This window comes from Nomascus leucogenys, chromosome 3, assembly GCF_006542625.1.
Source record: "Nomascus leucogenys isolate Asia chromosome 3, Asia_NLE_v1, whole genome shotgun sequence".
In the NCBI taxonomy this organism is placed as follows: Eukaryota; Metazoa; Chordata; class Mammalia; order Primates; family Hylobatidae; genus Nomascus; species Nomascus leucogenys.
Genome location: NC_044383.1, coordinates 114,459,500 through 114,476,379, shown reverse-complemented (window position 1 = coordinate 114,476,379; position 16,880 = coordinate 114,459,500). Strand labels below are relative to the sequence as shown.

At 35.5% G+C, this 16,880-nt stretch overlaps 1 protein-coding gene across 10 annotated transcripts in view; it reads left to right on the top strand.

The window, feature by feature from the left end:
• The window catches only part of PTPRK (protein tyrosine phosphatase receptor type K), a 554,088-nt gene that overhangs the window by 270,940 nt on the left and 266,268 nt on the right, over window positions 1-16,880 (top strand). For all 10 annotated transcript variants that reach the window (XM_030809659.1, XM_030809654.1, XM_030809655.1 and 7 more), the window contains exons 4-5: window positions 5,294-5,375; window positions 7,737-7,852. In XM_030809659.1, the coding sequence (XP_030665519.1) occupies window positions 5,294-5,375; window positions 7,737-7,852 (198 nt within the window). The remainder of the gene's footprint in view (window positions 1-5,293; window positions 5,376-7,736; window positions 7,853-16,880) is intronic.

Here is a 16,880-nt window from a genome sequence, read left to right as displayed (position 1 = left end):
GGTTAGGTTTTTAGTGGAGGGAGAAGGGAATGGAAGAAATACAATTTTAGTACGTGTGTCTTTTATAGCTATTTTCTGCTCATAAGAGTGGTGCCACTTAACATAGCATGGTTACTGTGTGGCAGGAGATGTGCTAAATGTTTTATGTGCATTATCTCATTTAATCTTCCCTATAAACTTTCCTTTATAGAAGAAGAAATTGAAGTTTTCATTTTACATAAGTTAAAGTTACAGTTAAAGGGTATGAACTAGGCCAGGTGTGGTAGCTCATGCCTGTAATCCCAGCACTTTGGGAGGCTGAGGCAGGCAGATCACTTGAGGCTAGGAGTTCGAGACCAGCCTAGCCAACATGTTGAAACCCCGTCTCTACAAAAATACAAAAATTAGCCAGGCATGGTGGCATGTGCCTATAATTCCAACTACTGGGGAGGCTGAAGCACAAGAATTGTTTGAACCTGGGAGGCAGAGGTTAGGGTGAGCCCAGATCATGCCACTGCACTCCAGCCTGTGTGACAGACCAAGAATCTGTCTCATTAAAAAAAAGAAAAAGGATATGAGTTAAATATATATCTGACTTTGGAGCCTGGGCTCTTAACACTATGATATATTGAAAGAATATTAAGGGGAAATTTTTTTCAGATTTTTCTAGTATCTGTAATATCTTGTATTACATATTTCATATATTATTTAATCATTTCACATATACCATTCAGTCTTCACAAGAAACCCGTGATATAGGGAAAGGCAGTATTGTCAAGATGAGACTACAAAGACCCGAGTTAAATATTAATAACTTGCTTGGGTTACACGTGATAGTAGACCAACAACCAGATCCCAGGCTTCCAGACACCCAGTTCAGCTTTCCATTATAGGAGACACTTCCTGTGGATTCATTCAGTTTGCTAGAGGAAAAAGTTGTCCTTGTTCTTTAGGGTTTCCCATCCTCCCCAAGTTTAATTCAACTTTATTTCACTTATTTAGTTAATAATCCAGGACTGTTGCTGGAGTAGCAAAAATTTGATTAGAATCATCATCATCAGTGTTTCAGGTAATGGAATGGAGTAAAAATGGCTTAGAAAGCAGAGCCTGTTCATTCTCCTCCCAGGCTGGCCTCCTGGAAGGTTTAAAGTTGACATCTGGTATGGCTTTCATTGCTCTCTTCTTCTGGGAAGCCTGGTTGACTACTTGACATCAAGCATTAGATCTGACCTGAGCATTAGCCCAAGCACGCTTTGCGTAATTAAGCTACTGAGATTTGTTTCCCCTGACTGGACAGAAGAGTCCTACAAGGTGAGGGCTCTGTTGAAGTGATAAAGCTGATTAGATCTTTAACAGTAAAGGAATCTGATCTTAGAAATTTCTTCTAGCTCTCGTTAATGAGGCAAAGACAACATTTAGCAGGGAAAATGAGGTCACTAAAAAGAGGAACTTTTTTTTTAAATAAAGAACCAATTATTTTGCCTCCTTTTAAATCAAGGCCTCAATTTATTGTCCTGAGTAAAGCTCAGTTTAAATGAACACATATGAAACTTTTCTCAGGGGTGTAGTAATCTTGTTTAAAGTACAAGAAGTTAAACAATTCAAGAAAGTGAAGCTAAGATAGACCTAGAAGTTAAAATAATTTAATAAATACTGACAACAAAACTGAAATAAACAATGATGTGTATTTATTCATTAGAATGTAACTATTTCCAAAAAATAATTTTTAAAAACTTTTTTTTCTGTAACTTCTCTTTCCTTAAACCACAATCAAGCAAATAAAACTTATTTTCCTAGGATACATTTGTACAGACTTCAGGTATTAACACTGTTGACAATCACACCTTTTAGTTTAGATAGCACCTTTCTATATGCTACTATTTAATCCTTTGAAAACTTTTTTTGAAAGCTGTATTATATTCATATTATGGGGTTAAGACTTAGCTCTAAAAGTTTCAAATCTCAAATTTATGTGAATCCTCAAGAATTTGTAAACAGGAGGGCTTGGAGTATAATACAGGTTTTTTTTCACCCCTGAGAACGTGGTCTGTACCAGAGTTGTCTCAAGTTATACATTATTTAAAGTTTTTTATCCTATTTTCTATTTCTTGCTAAGCCCTTGTTCTAGTATTTAGAAAATGACATGAGAATTATAGTCCCACCAAATACATTTATGTGAAATGTAAATCATATGCACGCACCTATTGCGCACCCTCCTGTGTTCATAGATGGCCACCCTTCCATCATGAAGCATTCTGCTTACCACAAAGACCCCATCCTCCATCTCACTTTCAGCTTATTCCAGTAAAATCAATTGTCACAAAGGGCAAACTTGGAGTAGAAAAGAAGTAATGCAGGTGGTTTATGACTGGGACAGATGGAAGGCAGATGAGCCATCCATTCCAGCGGCTTACCTTATCTCATTGTTATTGACTTTGGGGTGGTTGTAGTGTGAGAATGGAAAGGGTTTAATGGAACCATACTGCTATCTTGTCAATATAATGTCTAGTCAGTGTGCTAGTTAAAATGTAATTCATTTTTTAAATTTAAAATTTACTTAACATTTTACACTTTTAAAGGAAATTTAAACTCTAAAGTCTACTTAAATTAAATACTCTGTGTCTTCTTCTTTTTCTTGAGAGGCAATGTAGTAAAGTTTTCAAAAGCAACCTAGAGGCGGGATGGCTCAGGCCATTCCCAGCTTCACCACTTGTTAGCTTTTATGCCTTGGTTCAATTACTTTTCTTTCAGATGAGCATGAAAAGAATACCTACCTTGTATGATTGTAATGAGGATTAAATCAATTTATGTGTGTGTATGTGTGTGATTGTGTATAGCTTGGGATAGTCTACTTTATATAGTAAGTGCTTGACAAATGTTACTTATTATCAGCCCAGTCAATCAAGCTTTTCCTCCTCCACCAGAGTAAAAATGTCCTGGCAGAGTTTACCAAATACCTAAGAGCTAACCCCAAGTGATGCTTATTAGTTTCAGTTTCTCTTGACCTCTTTCTTATGTTAGATATTATTTGCCTTTACCTATGTCTTTTTGGAAAAGTCAGCCTCCCAGATTTTCAAGTTGTTGTTCTATTTCTGCACAACTGCACCAAGCTTTCATCACAGTTTTCACCTCCTCCTAATAGAGGTTTTCACCTCCTCCTACTAGAGGTTTTCAGTGTGTACTAAGCTAGAACCATAGCCTGATCTCAGAATTGGCAGATACTCCCACAGGAAAGAATAAAATGGCTGGAGATTATTAGATAACATCAGAGAGGCTCTCACCTCCTAAAATGTGTGTGCATCTAGATGCCACTGTTTACACACATATCTGAAATCTTTAAATTATTGTTATTGTAATATGCCTGGCCTTTTCTAATCTTTTTATTAGGAGTGTTGACCTGCTTGAAACCTCCTGGTACCACCCTTCTTTCTTAACCATTCGATGTTGGCTTTATATCTGCTGGTGGCCTTTTCAGTCTTGACCTTTCATTTCCAGTAGTTTTCTTCTCTTATTTATCTTCTTATGCCATCTTACTCACCAATCACTTTAACTTTCAAATTAGTCGCTTATTCCCTTCCATGGAGTTATCTGATATCCTTCGTCAGATAACTTTGAAATTTATACCTTTATTTTACCCTGATAATCTTCTCTTCCAAATCTATCTATCTAGTTATTACTTAAGCATTTTCCCCTATGTGTATCATAGGCAAATCAAATTTGAAATGTTCAAAACATACTTCATTATTTTCTCCCTCAATTTGTTTCCTTTTCTGTATCACTAGTCCTGACAAGGAATCCTGACAACATCATTCACCTAGTAGTCTAAGCCAGAAATCATTGAGTTGTCCTATATTTCACAACTGAGTCAGTAAGTTCTACCTTCTCTGCTTCCTTAGTATTATTTTTATCTTTCCTTTTTCTTTTCATCTCACCATTCCCACTACTTCTAGCATATTGACTTATTTTTTCTCTCCAGATCATCCTTCACTTTATAGCCAAATATGTTTCTATTAGACCCATTTGATTATATTCTATTCTTACTTTAAACATCAATTTTCATTACATTTTTAAAAATGCTTTGCAAATACTCCAAAATAATGTATGTATGCCCATGAATAAAGGAATCAAATACAACATTGAAGTGCTGAATGCTAAATCTGTTTTCTCTTGAAAGTCACAGCACACATTATTATTGTTATGTTTTTTTTAGAGTCAGGGTCTTACTCTGTTGCTCAGGCTGGAGTGCAGTGGTGTCATCCTAGCTCACTGTAGCCTTGAACTCCTGGGTTCAAGCAATTCTCCCACCTTAGTCTCTTAGTTTCTGAAGTAACTGATACTATAGGCATGTGCCACCACACCCAGCTAATCTTTTTTTTTTTTTTTTTTTTTTTTTTTTTTTAAAGAGACGGTCTCTCACTGTGTTCCCCAGGCTGGTCTTGAACTTCTGGGCTCAAGTGCTCCTCCTGCCTCAGCCTCCCAAAGTGTTAGGATTATAGGTGTGAGTTGCTGCACCCAGCCACAGCACACATTAAAAGAAAGGCCATATGAAGCTTTGCTATTGACTATAACTGCAAAACTGTAAAATGAGCTTATATTTAAATATAGAAACTTTTTTTTTCTTAACATTCTTGGATATAAAACTATTGAGTGCTGTACTCCTGACCTCACCCTCATGGTATTTAAGGCCTTCCATGCCTATGTCTCTAATCTCATCTCTTCCCTTTTGAGCCTTTGTAGTCATAGTCATTATATTTATTTAGTTTTCCAAACATGCCATCCCAATCTTTTTCATTGTATTTGTTCCTTTGGCCTGGAACACCAATAATCTATCGGTTGACACCCATCCTTGAAAATTCAGCTGTTTAAAACTCAGATTATCTTATTAATGTGTTCAGTGGTTCACATACTGCTTGGCACATAGTAGGTGCTCCACGTATGTTAAGTAAACAACAAAATCGGAAAAAATCAATAGGCGAAAGTTTACCTTTAAAGAGATTTTCTATGTCTGCCTATATATTGCCTATTCGGGATATATAACAATACTTGGTAATAACTGCTTAAAAAATTTAGGCTGCTTAACCTCTGTAACTTAAAAAATGTAAGCTGCTTAACCTCTGTAATTGTTCTTCAAATTTTGTTTTTTGATTTGTTTACTGGTACAAGAGTTAGGAAATTACTTACATTATAAGGTTAAATTTTTAATTCTTACTGAACAAAAATTAGACTTACTTTTGCATATATTTAGCTATTCCCCTCTACTGTAGACATTCCTTGAAAATGATTGTTGTAAATATTTTCTGTTTCTTTTTGACAGGTAATATTTGAAGCTGAAGTCTCAGGAGGGAGAACTGGTTATATTGCCATTGATGACATCCAAGTACTGAGTTATCCTTGTGGTAGGTTGTGATTAAGAATTGTATTTTTCTATGTCCTTTCAACACTTGCCTTATATTGGCAGTGACTATTGATTGTTTATCACTTGGTTATTGCTGTCTCTCTTGTTATTGTTAGTCCTAGCCTTCTACTGAGTTTTAAAAGAGAACTGATATATTTCTAGAGTTTTTGAATCAAATATTTTTCAACTTGTAACTAATTGTATACCTATCAGGAGATTCTTTTAAATTATTTCATTACTGAGAACAAAATATACATGCAAAGGCAGCTGTCAGTGGCACTTGTTCATTTTTTTGGCATTATTAAATTGTCTAGAAAAACAGAAGAACAGCAAATCAGAGTTCAACAGAAAGGAAAATATAAAGAAGCCTCATGCAGTTATTTATCTGCTGAGTTGAGGGCTGGGGTGAAATGAAGAGAAATAATTAGTTCACCTTATTCCAAATTTAGGACTCCTTTTTTTTTTTCCTCTGTCATAATAAATATCTGGCTAACTCATGAGGTCAGGAGTTTGAGACCAGTCTGGCCAAAATGGTGAAACCCCATCTCTACTAAAAAAAAAAAAAAAAAAAAAATTAGCCAGGCGTGGTGGTGCACACCTGTAATCCCAGCTACTCAGGAGGCTGAGGCAGGAAAATCACTTGAACCTGGGAGGTGGAGGTTGCTGTGAGCTGAGACTGCACCACTGCACTCTAGCCTGGGCAACCAGAGCAAGACTCCATCTCAAAAAAAAAAAAAAAAAAAGCAAACAAGAAACTCAGTTTATTAATACACAGTTTTGTTATGCCCTTAGATGCACATTGATTGGTTTTCAGATCGTGTACCTAAATTTGTGTATACATCACAGTCCATGAAAAACAATTACTGCATGCATTCAGTAGAGCCAGGCAAAAAACAGTTGGCATAAATTCAGACTTTGCCTATATTTCCCAAAAGCAGCATTTTATAGGGCCCGTGAATTCTGGGTTATCTGTTCAGCAATCCTCCCTGAGAAGCATCTCTAACACATTGTAAGCAGCAGGCTGGGGCCTCTTGTGAGGGCCAAGACCTGTGCTCCTGCTGAGTGGTTGTCAAACTCGAGTGTGCTTCAGAATTACCTACAGCTGTGGTAAATCACAGATTGCTTGGCTCTTCCCCTGGTTCTGATTGAATAGGTCTGGGGTGGGGCCTGACAATTTGCATCTCTGATTCCAGTGCAGCTGATCTTGCTGGTCTAGAGTTCCTAAATTGAGAACTGCTGCTTTAGCTCATGTTCTAACTCAAGAATTCCTTATTTTAAATCTCTTCCTGAGAGGTAAGGCACTAGAGAAAGATGTAGCCAGTAAGGGTCAGATTATGGGATATACACCATGTGGTGGTTGGTAAATTCTAAGAAAAGAGAGAACAAAATCATCTCATTTAAAATTCAAGCTGGCTTACTAAGTTCTTTCAATCTGTAGTTTAAGAGAACTGTGTTTTTATCTACTGTTTATTTTTCACTTCTTGAATGATAGGTGTTAAGGAAAGGCTTTCGTAAGTACATAGAAAATGGTGGATTGAGCACAACAGCAGTTTTAGGGTGATATGGCCCTCCATGAACTTTTCTTTTTACTCATGAGCCTTAGCTTTTGCTGTTTATATAAATTTCCTTTCAATGGGGAAACATGGATGAGGCTTCAGTTTTAAAAGGTAGTTTCAGAGAATACTTGTCAGTCATAAATCTTATATTTTGACTGCAGTCATTATTTTTGTTAGTCTAATATGAGTATTTATTTTGGATTACTATACTATGGTTATAATGGAATAGGAAAGAAGTTTACCAGTTTAGTTGGTGTTCTTTTTGTGAGAAGCAAAAATATTCCCTTGTTCTTTGAAGTGCTATAGAGGATTATAACTATTGATGTTTTTTTAAAAAAGATCTAACTGCTTAAAATGTGGCCTAATAAGTTCAATGGCTGTGTCACTGTCAGTAGTTTAGAAATCATTATATGTTTTCATTATATCTTTATATTAGGCTCTGATTTCGTGTCAATTTCATCTCTTTTGGTTGCTTTGACTTTGTAAGTTTGTAACTGTTTTATTATCATCCATATGCAACATGCTATGGCAGCAGTTCAGCAGCAATTGTTGAGTGCTCACTCTGTAGAGAACAATACTCCAGCAATTATGGAACAGTAAGTAATAGAGCTATTGAGAAAAAGAGAACTATGAGAGTCACAGGGGAAATGGTGTCTTCCCGCACAAAAAAGCCCCTCAGTTTTCTTCTTTCTGATGTTAGTCTTGCCCGAAGGTAAAAACACTAACGATAATATTCAGCTGGAGAAAAGTAACGTGGCATATTTTCTTCATGTGAAAACAAATACATTTTTTTTCTCCCTTCACAGATAAATCTCCTCATTTCCTCCGTCTAGGGGATGTAGAGGTGAATGCAGGGCAAAATGCTACATTTCAGTGCATTGCCACAGGGAGAGATGCTGTGCATAACAAGTTATGGCTCCAGGTAAGGCCAAGTTGGCAGCTGAGCTAAAGAGTATACTTTATGTTTTAAAAAAATTGCAACAGGACTGTTTGTTGTCTCATCCTTTTGAGTGTGTGTCTGTGTGTGTGGGTGTGTGCACGCGCATGTAGTGGGACAGGCTGTCTGCGTGAGTTTAATTGCAGATTCATGTTAGAGATTTCCTTTTCTGAAATAAAATACATGGGCAAATAATAAGTATTTTTGTTAGGATCTAGTGAAACACAATAATTCTCTCTGTTATATTCAAACTGCAAAAAATTCTGTAGATCCATTTGAAATATGAATGAGATTTTTTCTTATTTAATAATATTTTTAAAACTGAATTTATAAGAGTTAAGTAGGAGCTGTCATACTCTGATAAATTTTTTAAAGTATTTTAAGAAACCCTTCGGAATATTTCAGGAAATATGAATTGGAAGAGAGCCAATTAAATTTTTGAGTTTGAAGTTTAATCACAGATCTGAGGTGAAGACATTTGCCTTGCACATATTAATTCCTTAATACATTTGTATTTAATTATGATTTAACGTACATGTTGGGGAACTGTAAATGGCGCATATAAACAGATTTAAAAGAATCTGAGAGAAAACTATAGACTAAGAAATATGCCTTGCCTTCAGAGAATTTATAGAAAGTCTATCTGTCAGTGCTAGGGTGCTGGGGGCTGGGAGGAGCTGAAAGAAGCTCTAAAGCCAGGAAGCTGGACCTAAAACAGATGGCTATTGAGCGAAATATTTGAAGCTAGATGATGTGTAAGTAATAATATTTTCTGAGCACCTCTATTATTATTTTTTAGGTTCTCTGCATCAGAATGAGGAAAGAGATTTAACAAGTTGTGAATTTTAAATTCATGAGAATGCCAATAGAGACCAAAAAAAAAAAAAAAAAAAAAAAAAAACGAAACAAGATGAGTTTAGTTTCTTCAACATAGGCATCATGATTTTTTTTTACTACATCCTTTATATAGGTGAGGGTAGTGTTGGGGATAACTATTAGTTTGCAGGTGGTTGTAATAAAGGTTATAATAAATGAATATTGAAATAACACCTTGTATAATGACTGATATGCTGGGTGTTATATTTGTGTTATTTCATCAAGTTCTTCCAGCATTCCAATTGGAGGTTACAACAGGTGTACTTCATATTAATCTAATTATTACTACTTTTATAGCTTATTTGATTTTCAAGTGTCAGGATACCATATTTTGTGTCCAAATATGAAAAGGAAATGAGGGTCATTTTTTTCTATGATTATGGTAATTTCTCCTACAAAGATTAAAAAATAGGATAATTTTTCCTGGAAAGCATGTTGTGTAATGTGCAACCTGTTTTATCAAATAAATGTCAAGTCGGTTTTCTTATTTCTCTTCCTATGCCTAAATAATAGTTTAAAAATAATTTTAGATATATGTTCTAATTGTTTTGCTAGTGGCTTTTTCATTTCGATGGGAACGTTAGCTGGCATTTGGCTTTAGTTGTGAGCTATATAGTCTTTTCTTGGAGCTCTAGAGGCTCTGTAGGTCTGCCCTTGGTTTTATGCCTCAGGATTTAATGTGACATTGAAATAAAAAGGGTTTTGTATCCTCAGTCACCAGCTGCCTTGTGGCAACAAAGACTTTCTGGACCCTGCTGGTCTGAGTGGGTGGTAGTCCAAATACTGCTCATTTTTTTTGTTGTTGTTTGCTTTCTATTTTGTAGATAGTCCATTTCATGATGGTTTTAAAAAATTTTCCTCCTGCCATTTTTGTAACAAAGATGAGAGGTAAAATATTCTAGGAAACTTCTATGTTGCTTTCTCCTCTACCTCACCTCTCTCCTTCTTTTTTTTTTTCTTTTGGCGTTTGCTACAGAATGGTGAATTTGTGTATTTCTCTTCCACTTTGACATGGACATTGCCTCTTTCTTCAGTAGTGTACATATTCACCTTAATTTATTCAAAAGCTATTTTACCTTTTTCAGTAACACCACATCGATTAACTTATTCGCTTACATCACTCTTCTCCATGTACAAGAAGTATTGAAATCTATTAATTACTTAAGGTGTTTTCAAATTAAAGTGAAAACGTTTTATTATGAAATTGTGTAAAAATGCACCAGATAAGATTGATCATTATCTATATATCAGTCATTTAGAAGGTGGCAGTGACTTAAAAAACTTGCCCACCTTTTGCCGAAAGTAGAAAAACATAATAAAGCAGGAAGAATTCTGGTTCCAAAGTGAATCTACCAGCTAACTCATGCAAAGAGATGTCAGATTATTTTCATTTCATGTAGAATAACAGCCTAGAGTTCAGGAAGCCCAGTTCTGAATTCTAACTTTTACTCTAACCCTCCTAAACCTTTTAACCCAGTTAATTGCAGTGGCCTTAGAGATTTCATTTATGTGTTCTGGGCCTCAATTTGCTTATTTATAAAAGGAGATTCTGAATAGACACTAAAATCCCTTCCAGCTGTAAGATGCTAAACTAGGTCTTTATGTTATTTTTGGTGGCTTGAAACATGGCCTTGATAACCTTTTTGTGTGGAAGAATGAAAAAGTCTTGTTATTCGTTTTGCATGGGGAAAAAATGGTACCTTAAATTAAGTATCATTGTGAGAACAAATGCTCAAAATATCTGCTGCTAGTACTGAGAATGAACGTACTTGAAGCACTCAATGAAAGGTCACTGCAGTCTATCATAGAGGTAATGGAATAATACAACAGTTGTTATACCTGCCATGGTCAGGTAAAATACCAAATGGCAATCAACTTTGTATGTCCTCCAAATAACTTACATTATGTAGTATTGAGCTTCAACTGGCAAAATGTTGTCTAAATATGGGCTAAAGTAACAAAGACTAGAAAAACAGCCAATTTTCTATTTCAAAGGAAAAATGATACAGTATAACTCTGTGAAAGGTACACAGAACATAATGCTTGATCATATTTGATATTTTAAATAATTTGTTATGGAAAAACTGAATAATTTCTCTCATTTCTGTATTCTTTCTAGGTTATAATTAATATATCAGTCGTTTTTATTGTCTAAAATGATATACAAATTGAGTAAATTGAAAAATGCAGGGAAAAACGCAAACAATGAGTTGCCTGAGTTAATCTAGGATAATTTCATAATTCATATCATGGTAGTTCTGAAAGTATCTACAGGGAATGATCTTTCTTGTAAGAATTGGATTATATAATTACAGAGTATTCGAAGTAGATCAACCTTCTTGTACATGCTAAATGAACTAATGATACATAAAACAACATTGAATGTTTTTATAAGTCTGAGTGTCAGTAGACTAAAAACATGGTGAAATCATGAGGTTTTCTGGAAAGTAGTTTTTAAAAATATGTCATGTAGTACATTTATGCACTAAAAGAAATTTAGGGTCTGGCGCAGTGGCTCACGCCTGTAATCCCAGCACTTTGGGAGGCCAAGGTAGGTGGACCATGAGGTCAGGAGTTGGAGACCAGCCTGGCCAATATAGTGAAACCCTGTCTCTACTAAAAATACAAAAATTAGCCGGGTGTGGTGGTGCACGCATCTAGTCCCAGCTACTGGGCAGGCTGAGGCAGAAGAATCGCTTGAACCTGGGAGGCGGAGGTTGCAGTGAGCCGAGATCACACCATTGCACTCCAGCCTAGGTAACAGAGCGAGAATGTGTCTCAAAAAAAAAAAAAAAAAAAAAAAAAAAAGGAAAAAAAAAGAAATTTAGAATAAAGTCTTTAGTCACACTGAGAGAACTTCCAGATTATTTTTCAATTGAGAGCTCAGTGAAGTAGCATGTATTCTGGATATAAACACATTATTTGGTTAATGATTTGTGAATTTTTTCCACATGAACAGACATTTTTTAAATCTTCTAAGTTTTAGAACTAAGCCATTTTCATTTTGTAATAGTGTTCTCCTATCCTTGGGGGATACATTCCAAAAAGCCCAGTGGATGCCTGAAACCACACAGTACCAAACCCCACATATACTGTTTTTTTTCCTACATATACATACCTATGATCAAGTTTAATTAATAAATTAGACACAGTAAGAGATTAACAACAATAACTAATAAAATAGAGCAATTATAACAATATACTGTAATAAAAGTTATATGAATGTGATCTCTCATAGCGTATCTTTGTACTTTACTCACCCTTCTTAGGATGACGTGAAATGATAAAATAACTCACATAATGAGAATAAGGTGAATGACATAGGCAGTGTGATGTAGCATTAGGCTACTACTGACCTTCTGACAATATGTCAGAAGGAGGTTCAACTGCTTGGGGCTATCCTAGATCATTGAGCCATGACGATTTTGATGGTTGGGATGTCAGAAACACACAATGTCGATGACTAACAAGTGAGGGATGGCACAAGATTTCATTACGCCACTCAGAGTGGAGTGCAACTTAAAACCTATGAATGGTTTATTTCTGAAATTTTTCATTTAAGATTTTCAGACTGTGATTGACAGAAGGTAACTGCAACTGCCCAAAGTGCGACCTTGGATAAGGAAGGATTTCTGTATTCCTGAGGAACTTTCAATGACACAGAATTTGTGATTCATAACCTGAAGCTATGATAAAGCTCTACTTATGGGAAATAAGATCAAAAGTGAAATTGTAACATATAATTTATACTGAAATGAAATAACTAAAGCATTTGGTTATATTCTTGAGAAGTGCCAAATAATTTTCTTACAGGAAAAATAAAAATTAGATTGTACACTTTTATAGGTTAGAAATGTTGGTTATTTATTTTTAAATTTTGAATTTTTTGAATTATTTATTTTCAATATTGAAAATATTTAAAATTCAAAACTTTAAAAAATATTCAAATATTTCAGTATTTGAATATTCTTAATATTCTTGAATTTTATTTTTAATATCAAATTATTATCAATACATACTAGTTGTACATATTTATGGGGTACATGTGATATTTTTGGAACAAGCATATAATGTGTAATGATCCAATTAGGGTAACTGAGATATCCGTGACCTTGAGTATTTATGATTTCTTTGTGTTAAGGACATTCCAATTCCACTTTTTAAGTTATTTTGAAATATACAGTAAAATGTTAACTATAGTCACCCTATGGTGCTACTGAACACTAGATTGTAACTCTTACTATTATGAACACTGGATAAAGTGATTGCAGGAAAAAGTGAATATATAAGCAACAAATGAACAGATGGTGTAGCAGTTCCATTCCTAAGTATTTACCCAAGAGAAATTAAGACATGTGCCCACAAAAAGACTTGTACAAGGATGCCTATAACAGCTTTATTCATAATAAGTGATAATTAGAAAAAACCTAAATGTCCATGAACAGGATAATAAACAATTTGTGGCTCATTCAAACAATGGAATACTGCTTAGCAATAAAAGAATGAACTGCTGATAATGCAATAGCATGAATGGATCTCAGCAACATTAGATTTTGGAAAGAGGACAAACACAAAAAGCTTATATCCTTTATGATTTCATTTACATTAAGTTTCATAAGAAACAAAACTAACCTATGGTGATAGAAATCAGAACACTTGTTGCCTGTGGGGAATAAGGATTAATTGGATGTGGGCAGGGGGAAATTCTCTAGGGTAATGTTAATGTCATATATATTGACTGTGGTCTTGATCAATGAGTGTACATACATTTGTCAAAGATTAAGATCTGTCCAATTTAATATATATATATATATATATATATATATATATATATAGTTTTTACCTGAATAAGACACGAATGAGGAAAAAGTGAATAAGTGACACATTTTATCAAATAACGAACTTACTGGCAGTGCTAATCAAGCCATAGATGATAATAGCCTACAGGCATTACTTGCGTTTTTGTCCATCTTGTCCATTTCAAGTGATTTGATTACATTCAAAGGTAATTTGTAATCATTAGTCTAACTTGAAATAAACATGTTCTGAGTTTCTGCTTTAAGAACACCTTATAACTTGAGGATATGAAAGGGTTGTAACTGGGGTTGGACTGAAAGTTATGCATTAGTATTCTGTTATGAAGGTCCAGTATAAGTAGACACCTACATGGTAAATCAAATAGAGCCTCTTGCTGCAACATCTGTCAGACCATATGCTTTGGCTTCAGGTTCAGTGTAGAAACTAAAATACTAATGACTCCATCCATCATTACAGTGCTTGGCAGGCATGCATCACTGAATTGGGCAGAGAAATTCAACAGTGGAGTTATTGAAAGTAGGGAATTGTGTGGGTAGATTTGGTGGCACCATTTGTTTTGGTGAATTGAAATGAGGCTGTTTAATGTGTGACTGGTAATCCTATGCAGATTGCCATCAAAGCTGTGGCAATTGGGCCAAACTGTCATTAATCGCCGCAGGTGCTGGCACTGTGCCTCCTCCGTGGGCCTGCCAAAACAGGAGAGTCAGCCGCTGCTTCGCCCTTGGTGAGGCTCATCATTGCTAGAATAGTGTGATACAGCTAGTTGCTCAGCCAAAGGAAATGTCATTCCTTATGGAGCAACACATAATTTAAGCAATGGCTTGAGAGTACTAATTGGAGAGTGAAATCAGTAAAATGAGATGCAAATTGCTCTCAAAAACAACCAGAGAGAGGCTGACCCCCTACTGTACCAACCATTGTCAGTGAAAGTGGTTGGTCTAAAACTTCTGACCACATAGTGCGTTACCTGTCTGGGCAAATTCCAAAGCCTTGTTCCTGTACTGCATGCAAACATCACCACATAGTAGTGGGAACCTAAAGCATGATTTCTAAACAATTGAGTTAATTGGGAAGCACAAAAATTTTAGCTGATGAAAACATAGCACTACACCATTTCAGAGGCCTAGTAGTTATGGCTCACAGTGCTCTTTCTGATGCCTCCAGGCTATAGCAGTTTTCTGTGCTTATTTATATTGCCATTTGGCAAGCCCAGATGTTTGTAGCATATTTAATTTCTGCAAGAGACTTTACTATCCTGACACTATTTATTTTAAGAAAAAAATGATAATTTTCCACTTATTATAATGAAGGTAAGCTTCCTGAAGAAATTATTGCATGCTTAGGAACTGCAGTTTACAGTGGGCAATTCTTCGGAAACTAATTTGAGAGGAGGTTTTTAAAGTCAACTTGATTGAATACATAATATATGATCAGCTCACGCTAGGTAACTTGCATAAAGAAAAAACAATGCAATGCAATATAGTAAAAGTTGCTCTAATGTCTGGACGTAGTCAAAGTTCTGACATTTTCTAGGTAAAAGACTTTAAGAATGGCTGACACACTTCTGAAATATTAAAATAACAAAGGGTAGCATATAATTACCAAGACAGTGAGTAAACTTGAAGAATGATGTCAGAATTGCTAAAGGCACATGGCACAAATATATCTTGAGATTTGTAGAAGACTAGGTAAGTGACTTATTTACTACCTTGTAATGTAAGGAATATACAAATGGATTTAATTTCCTCCTTATAGATCCTAAAGTATAATAATGACATGATTTGAAGCTTATGGTGAGAGCTATAAGCTGATTATAAGGGAGAACTTTGTAATTGTAGGGCTGTTGAAAACTACAATGAGCTGCTCCAGGAGGTAGTAAAATTACAATTAGTCCAAGTATCCAAGCATAATCTGGATAAGCACATGCTAGAGATGTAGAAGACATTCAAGCCTGAGGTTAACTACTTTTTAAGATACTTTTTGCCCTGACACGTGATTCTATAACTGTGTATGGGAAGTCTGTATAGAATCTAAGGACTGTACTACTTCAGAGATGAGCGTGAGCAATGCAGACTGGAGTGTTTGGTGAAATCATTAGAGAAGACTTGATTGAAACCTTGAAGTGTACATAGTATTTGAATAAGCAAAAGTGGGCATGGTTACTACTGCAGATTCAGAAGGCACAAAGCATGTCATGTGTATGTGTGGGGACGTGGGATAGGAACCGAAGGAGAAGGAACTTACTGAAGTGGAAGGTTCACCATGAGGAGTGGAGGTAAATAGAATTTATGGAAAAGTTGGTACCAGACCACGGTGGAGACTGCTGGAAGAGGAAGAGGCTTCTGTTCTCACTACAGTCGTCAGGGAACGAGGGCCTGATTCTGGACAGTGCCACTGGCATTGGAAAATCCATGAGTAGCAAAGGAGAGGACAAATTAAGAAACAAAACGGTTTTGGGCCTGGTTTGCACCATTTTATAAAATTTGGGAAGATGTGAAAGTGAAATAATATAGACAGCTTTGTACGTTTTCTCAGAGTTTATTTTTAAAAGATAGTCAATGAGTTTGTTTTTTCAATTTCTAGTTTTGGAGCTCATTTCTCTATTAGAACCATTGTTTTACTTTATACCTCTTTCTACCTTCATAATTTCATGTAAGTGTTCCTCAGTAGGAGTGAAAAATGAGGAGACATTTCAATTCCTTTTGACTCTTTCTAACTTTAATAAAAGTTTACCAAGACAATTTGAAGCTTGTGGCTAACTTAAACCTCTGAGTGGCCCAGGTGTCACTGAGGAGAATTAATCTATGGGAAAACTGTTGGTGCCTTCAGCCTTGGCTGCTTCCGTAACTTCTGGTTCGCAAGACAGGAGTGTGAGGAGTGCAAACCACGTCCCTTGTGCTTTCCTAGTTTCTTGTCACCTGCTGTAAACTGTAGCTGACAGATGAATACTAGCTTGCTATTTAATTCTAATTTTCTCTGCTTTTGTCTAAGCAGTAGTGATTTTGCCATGTATATACTGGTTTACAGTTAATTCTGATCCACTTAAGAGACCATGTTCTCTTTCGTAGCTAAGAGCCAACACTCTTGGCAGTCCTACTTTTCATTGGGCCATTGGTATATTCTAATTCACAGCATTATCTTCTTTCTGCATAGCTTTATATAAATAATTCTGCTTATAGGTCTTGAGATAAAGTCACTGATCTCATATCATGGATTATGAGGTTTTTCTTCCGCTTTCTGGCATTTTGGATATGTAACGATGAGCATCAGAAAGTTTAATCATATTTAATTTTTAGGATTGTTAAATATTCCTGAGGTC